Raw genomic sequence first — 7656 nt, forward strand, 5'->3', positions numbered from 1 at the left:
AGAATAAGAATTCTCATTTCAACATTTGTGTAGAGTTCCAGCAAAGAATTTTGGCGATAGCAACAAGTGATGTCACAATAACGAAGGACACCAAAACGGAGTTCTAAAACAGAAACAAAATTCATTTCTGTGCTGCTACTCTGGAGGGTACAGAGAGAGAGAGAGAAAGAAAGGGTTGCTGAAAGATGAACTGAGATTGACAGAGATTCATTGAGGACATAAGAGAATCTGAAGGTAAGACCATTCAGATAATAAAAAAAGTAACTTGTGTTAAGTGCAGCTACAGTATTCATTATTTCTAGCTTGTAGTGTTAGGAGTATGGGCCTAAAGACCTTACAAATATTAGAATGAAAAATAAATTGAACAGTGAGCGCTAAAAATGATTTCTCTCTCCTCTCTCTCTCTCTCTCTCTCTCTCTCTCTCTCTCTCTCTCTCTCTGAAGTGAAGATGTGGGAGATGGGTAGGAAGGCAGACGTGGATGAGAGGATCAAGACGCAACTGATGACGGAGAGAAAGTGGCTGAACGAGAGGCTGGACAGAATGCACGAGTACAACAAGAGAGAGATAGAGCTCCGGGTCAGTGACCTTAAAAAGGAGATGAGAAATGAGATAGAGAGAGTTGGACGAAGGAGAGAAGGACGGGGAGAGGAGAGGTCATGGGCGACTGAGGTGAGGAGAGGAGAGTGGAGGATGTGGAAGGCTGGAGGGGAGGAAATGGGAGAGGAACAAGAGGAATGGCGAAGGCGAACAAGGGAGAAGTTGTGGATGGAGTTGGTTGAAGAGCAGAGGAAGATGGAAGAGAGAGAGATGGAGAGATTGAGGAATTTGAGGAAGAAAGATAACGAGGAGATTGAGGTAGAACGGCGCATGCTGAGGGAGAAAGAGAAAAAACTGGACACTGAAAAGATGGAAGTTGAGATTCAGAGAAAAGACCTGGAGGAACAGAGGAGGCGTTTGGAAGAGAAAGACAGGCAGAGAGAGGAGGAGAGAAAGAAGGAGATGGAGGCCATTGATAAGATCAGGGAGACTGAACGCACCGAGATGGAGAGAGAGAAAAGAGAGAGCGAGGAGAAGATGCGGAGGGAGATAGAGAGGCAGGTGGAGATGTTCAGAAAGCAGGTGAGGATTGCCATGTCTGAGAAGCTTGAGGTGGAAATGATTCAGCTGGATGAGGAGAAGAGAAAGATGAAAGAGATAATGGCGAAAGAGGGAGAGAGGGTCAGGCTGGACATGGAGGTGAAGCTTGTTGAGGCACTGAAGCGAGAGAGGGATGAGGTGAGGAAGGTGAAAGTCAGGAACATTCGAGACAGAGCAACAAGGAGGAGAGAGCTGAACCTTGATACCAGTGAGACTGACCTGAGTTACCCAGACTGTGTGTGTAGGAACAGAGAGCAATGGATAAAGAAAGAGACAAGTGAGAGGATGAGGGAGAGGAGGAAGTCTGAGGAAAGCAAGAAAGAGGCGAAGAGGAACAGTAGAGAAATGGAGGAAGAGAGGCGGAGAGGAGAAAAGGGCAGCAGGGAAAGTGAGATCATTGAGGCAAGGCAACATATTGAGAGGAGGAAGGAGGACAGTGACTGGGAAACTGCCTTGGAAAGTTCTGGAAGAACCAAGCTGTTTAGCAGCTTGGAAAGTGAGCAAAGCAAAGGAAAGGGCAAGAAAGGGAATCTGTTCTTCAAGTGGTTTGTCAAAAAGAATTGAGAAAATATGGAGATAAGAGTGATGGCTTTATCAAACAATCAATTGTTTAATGAATTTAGTTTAGTTTAGTTTAGTTTATGGCAAAAAAAATTGAAAAAAAAAAATATTTTCCTGTGTGTACAAAATATTAGGAAGGTGTACACACAGGACAAACACGTGTGTTGCACCCTAGTTTGTCCTGAGAACAGCCTCAATTCGTCGACTACAAATTCTGGATCATGTTGACTCCAATGCTTCCCATCGGTGTGTCAGGTTGGCTGGATGCCCTTTGGATGGTGGACCATTCAGCGTTGCAGTTCCTGACACACTCAAAAAGGCGCCCCTGACACCTACTACCATACATCAATAAGGGATCATAGATCTAACCTGTATTCACCAGTCGATGTCATGGAATGCAGGTGTTCCTAATGTTTTATACACTATTTCTACACTATGAGGTTGGAATAATACTCTGAAATTGTGAAAATTATGATTATTCCCTTTTACTGTCAGAGATGTTTGAAAAGCCCACCTGCAATTTCAGTCTATTTTGTGGGATGGAGTTTTGGCCTGCCTGGTGTAATAAAGATACATTTAGCATTAAAACATTTTTCTGTCCTTTTTCCATCTTTGCACTATAGTCAGAGAATAGAGCATTGTCCATTGAAATGTTAAATTGGGAAGCTCGATACTTATGAATGTTATTTAGTTCAATAGTGTTTTTATGTTTGGTTTGGTTTCCATTCTTGTCAAATATATTCCCGGAAAACATTTCCTGCCATAATAAATGCACCTGTTGGGCCATGTCCTGTGGTTGGGCCATGTCCTGTGGTTGGGCCATGTCCTTTGGTTGGGCAATGTGTTTCCTCCAGTCATGTAAAAACTTATTCAGCGCAATTTAAATTCATGTCCCAGTCTATAAAAACATTGGCTTACCTATCGAAGTGTTATGGCCTGGGTTCATAGTTCATTAGGGTTATGTTCATAAGGGCACACCTAAGCAAAACAATTTGCAACAGAAAACAAAAACAAACATTCCTTATTGGACTTAAGTTTTTAAAGGCCCAGTGCAGTCAAAAACGCGACTTTCCTCTGTTTATATATTTCCACACGATGAGGTTGGAATAATGCTGTGAAATTTTTTAAATGATGATAATGCCATTTTAGTGTAAGAGCTGTTTGAAAAGACTTCCTGATATTCCTGCCTGTTGTGGTGGGATGGAGTAAAGAGAGTTCTAAACCTTTCTACCAATAACAGCTCATTTTCAGTTTCTCCCCTCCCCACTCAGACCACTCCCATACAGTCCTAGCTAAATTTTAGCTTGCTCTTTGGTAAAATATATATATATTTTTTTTTTTTACCATTTTAATTAAAAACAATCACAGTAAGGTACTGCATTTTTACCCAGAAATTATTTGATATTGAGCAAAAGAAACAGCTGTTCCTGCCAACTGAACACGACCTACTTCCTTCCTGTTTTGATCAACCAATCAATTGTGAGGAATATGCCAGTGGAAAAGCGAATCAGAACAGACTGCAACATTGTTGAATTAAGAATCAACAGACCTCATCATAGCTAGCAGAACAAACCCAGTGGCTTCCATCATAGAGCATACATTGTATGCTCCGACTATGTCTGCAAACATGGACATATCTTTGCAAGCAGAAGCATTACGTTGCAGGTTTGATCATATGGCAAGCTTGTGTGGGTGAGTGGGTGCATTCATGTGTGCTTGCGTCTATGTGTGGTAGGTCCAAACTCACACACACACCGATGACACATGGAGATGGAGCAGGGAGGCTCTCTTCCCTCCTAACCTCAGGCAGACTAAACTACCATGGCAGCCATCTGGAGACGACACGCTGACTTTTCCAAGTATTCTCACGGCCCAGAGTGCTGTTCTCATTTCAGTTCCTCCAGGCTCTCTAGACCTCCAAGTGTACAAACTCCTTGGGTGATGAAATTTCACTCAAGTTCAATGTTGAGTATCTCCTGTAGACAACTCTGAAGAGCGAGGGGGAGAGAGAGCGAGAGAGAGAGAGAGAGAGAGAGAGAGAAAGAAAGAAAGAAAGAAAGAAAGAAAGAAAGAAAGAAAGAAAGAAAGAAAGAAAGAAAGAAAGAAAGAAAGAAAGAAAGAGGGAGTCTTGGCTATGTTTTGTAGTATTTTATTAGGATCCCCATTAGCTGTTGTTGAAGCAGCAGCTACTCTTCCTGGGGTCCACACACAACATGGAACATGAGATAATAGACAAGAACAGCTCAAGGACTGAACTACACACATTTATGTTATGGTTATGCTTGTGAGTATAAATGTATGTGGGTATGGGTTATTATGTGTGTGAGTGTGCTTGAGAGTGTGTGTTGTAGCACTGGAAATGGTTGGATAGATAAAGCTTAGCGTGAGGTCATGGGAAAGGTGTCTATCTCTGATTGTTAAGCCTGTGGCTGAAAAGCTGTCTGCTCTCACAGCAGACTGCTTTTTGGATTCTATTTGTTGTATCACCGCCTACACACCCTGAGACCAGCTAAACACAGACGCTCAGAAACACACACACCCACCCCCATCCCCCCCCCCCCCCCCCCCCCCCCACACACACACACACACACACACACACACACGCTCAGAAACACACACACACACGCTCAGAAACACACACACACACAAAGATGTGCATGTACAGTACGTGCACACACAGAGAGAAGAGCGTGTGCTCACGCACACACAATCAAAGGCACTATCGCAGAAGTAAACACATTGAGGGCATTTGTGATATGACTATGCTTCGCTCTGCTTTGCTATTCTGTGAAGTTAAATACATTTGCACATATCAACAACTATTTATTTTCTGGATTTAACAGTAAACCACGCTGCTCTGGACGTACATCTATGGATACATGTCACGTTAAAGCAATTGCAAGGCAATTGATTGCAAAGACTGCAAGTATGACATTGGTGTTAGTACTTTGCCATTAACAGTCTCAACTTGGTGTGTGGGGTATAGTGTAGCTCTGCATGTTATGGCATGCTTATTAAGCCCCAAGTGGCTTCAAGTGCATGGACATTTCTAAGTGAAAACACATTATGTGAGAATTAATGTGAACGCCATCCACACCTACAGCTCAGACTTCCAGGTCAATCTGGTAGCCCCATTAACGCAAGCTCTCAAATAAAATCTAACTTTTCTCATGATCAGGTATTACAGGCCCTATAAACTTATCGTATAAAAACGACCCCTGTATAAATTCCCACCTGAAGCGACTTATGGTGGCCCTCACCACTGCCTGTGTTAAAAAACAGACAAAGAAATATAAATCAAGATTTGGCTAAGGATGTGGTTACGTGGACCTTGGAAATTACCACCAACAGTTGACTGCTGTCCCTGCTATGTTTCTGGACCATATCTCTCTCTCTCTCTCTCTCTCTCTCTCTCTCTCTCTCTCTCTCTCTCTCTCTGACAGAAGCAATGGACGGAGCCTCAGTTATTGGAGCTGCTAATGGCCCATATGGACGGATCATATGTTGCCAATGAATTTTAACGACGGGATATTGGCCGCCACTCAACATGAGCCGAAGGCATTTTTTTAAAGACGCTGGTGAATGTCATCTCCAATGTGTTGTCTCAACTTGGCCCAAATCACAAATCCAATCTGAAATTGCATTTGTGTGAATTTATATGTCAAAGAGCCCCAGCGCACGCACACATACACACACACACACACACACACACAATAATATTGCTTTAATGGAGTGTCTCAATATGTATTTATGAGCTACTCTAGCTGGCAGGTCTTAGTACCACCGTACAGTTTTTTTTTAAATTTCATGAGCCATGGTGCTAGCCATATGGCCGCTTGGACAGAGTGAATACTGAACAGCGATGGCTTCCCAGACTGTCTATTATTTTTCTTTGACTTCAGCGGATGAATTATTCAACAAGGACACTCAAAGAAAAAAAGAGAATTAGTCCTTTGTCTTTACTGTACTAGCTGGCTAACTTTGAACTCAATGTCACTGTAAGATTTAAGTTAAAAAAAAAATGCCCGAGGCTGATGTAGTGAATGCTCTCCTCAGACTTTTGGACTAATGGAAACCTTAATTGCTACATCAAAGCAGTAATACATAAAGACCACAAGATACATCGATGGAATCTCTACTCCACAAAGTCATTGTTTTTATATAACCTCTATCTTATCCCAAACCAATTCCATTTCCATCACTACCGACATTACTGCTCCTACCAGTGTCCTTCACTTGCCTGCTGTCCGTGCACACCCCTTTATAAACATGGCCGACCTTGACACTGACTTCACTGAGCGAAACCCTCCTTTTCAAGGCAGGAAGTTGATGGGATGGGAGCACCCCTATCCACATGCCATGTAAATCAGCGCTAATTCCACCCCTGTAATTATAGCTCTCTGTTCTGTAATGCTGACAGCAGGCCGCAAATTGCCCCCTCTGTAATTGGGAGGCAATTTCCTCTCTTTTACATCTCCCAGGGAGAGATAATGAGGGGGAGGCGGCCTACCATCTGTGCTGCAGGTAGGTGCTGTGAGCATACTGCACCGGAGACGGATGGATTTTAAACAAACTCACTGTGAGACGGCGAAGATATGATTTTCTCATATACTGTAGTAGGCCCATAACTGTATGGGCTATTAAAAATGACCAAAAGTTCAACGATAATGTACCTTTATTTATACAGGTTATTCTCATTGAGATACAAATTGGTTGTTCAAAAGAGACTTGTTCAAATGCATGGTTGTAATTATTTCACATCATATTAACATATACAGTGGCAAGGAGAAGTGTGTGAACCCTTTGGAATACCCCGGATTTCTGCATCAAATTTGATCTGGTCTTCATGTAAGTCACAACAATAGACAAACTAGGTGTGCTTAAACTAATAACACACAAATTATTGTATTTTTCTTGTATATATTGAATTCATAATTTAAACATTTTCCAAAAGCTGTGTTCTGACCTTAGTTCCTTTGTGATGTTTTAGTATGGTCAGGGTGTGTGTTGGGTGGGCAGTCTATGTTCTTTTTTCTATGATTTGGTATTTCTGTGTTTGGCCTGGTATGGTTCTCAATCAGAGGCAGCTGTCAATCGTTGTCCCTGATTGAGAACCATACTTAGGCAGCCTGTTTTTCACCCTTGAGTTTTGGGTGATTATTTTCGGTGTCAGTGTGTTCCACACGGAACTGTTTCGGTTTTTGTTATTTCACGTTGTTATTTAGTATTTTTCTGTGTTCTATTAAAAGTATCATGAACACTTACCACGCTGCGCATTGGTCCGTGGAGGAAGAAGACCGTTACAAATTGGAGTCAGCAGTCAGCTAACCTGGAGTCCAATCAATGAGACTAGATTGGAGATGTTGGTTAGAGCTGCCTCGCCCTACAAAAAACTCACCAAATTTGAGTTTGCTATTCACAAGAAGCGTTGCCTGATGTGAACCATGCCTTGAACAAAAGAGATCTCAGAAGACCTAAGATTAAGAATAGTCGAAATACATAAAGCTGGAAAGGGTTAAAAAAAGTATCTCTAAAAGCCTTGATGTTCATCAGTCCATGGTAAGACAAATTGTCTATAAATGGAGCAAGTTCAGAACTGTTGCTAGTGGCCGTCCTGCAAAGATGACCTCAAGAGCACAGCGCAGAATGCTCAATGAGGTTAAGTAGAATCCTAGAGTGTGAGCTAAAGACTTACAGAAATCTCTGGAACATGCTAACATCTCTGTACATGAGTCTGCGATACGTAAAACACTAAACAAGAATGGTGTTCATGGGAGGACACCACGGAAGAAGACACTGCTGTCCAAAAATGTTTTTTGCTGCATGTCTGACGTTTGCAAAAGTGCACCTGGATGTTCCACAGCGCTACTGGCAAAATATTCCATGGACAGATGAAACTGCAGTTGGGTTGTGTGGAGAAAAAAAAGGCACAGCACACCAACATCAAAACCTCATC

At 42.3% G+C, this 7656-nt stretch overlaps 1 protein-coding gene across 1 annotated transcript; it reads left to right on the plus strand.

The window, feature by feature from the left end:
* The first annotated feature begins 612 nt into the window (after nucleotides 1–612).
* LOC149975541 (uncharacterized) lies at nucleotides 613–2288 on the plus strand. The gene has a single exon (XM_090208688.1). The coding sequence runs from the start codon at nucleotides 693–695 to the stop codon at nucleotides 1701–1703; it is 1011 nt and encodes a 336-aa protein (XP_090064814.1). The 5' UTR covers nucleotides 613–692; the 3' UTR covers nucleotides 1704–2288.
* Nucleotides 2289–7656: the final 5368 nt, after the last annotated feature.

This window comes from Oncorhynchus mykiss, chromosome 18 (assembly GCF_057628025.1).
Source record: "Oncorhynchus mykiss isolate SJ-2025 chromosome 18, ASM5762802v1, whole genome shotgun sequence".
Classification (NCBI taxonomy): Eukaryota; Metazoa; Chordata; class Actinopteri; order Salmoniformes; family Salmonidae; genus Oncorhynchus; species Oncorhynchus mykiss.

What these genes read in the sequence shown, in the direction of transcription:
- LOC149975541 (XM_090208688.1), top strand. Translation starts at nt 693, where the DNA reads ATGTGGAAGGCTGGAGGGGAGGAAATGGGAGAGGAACAAGAGGAATGG.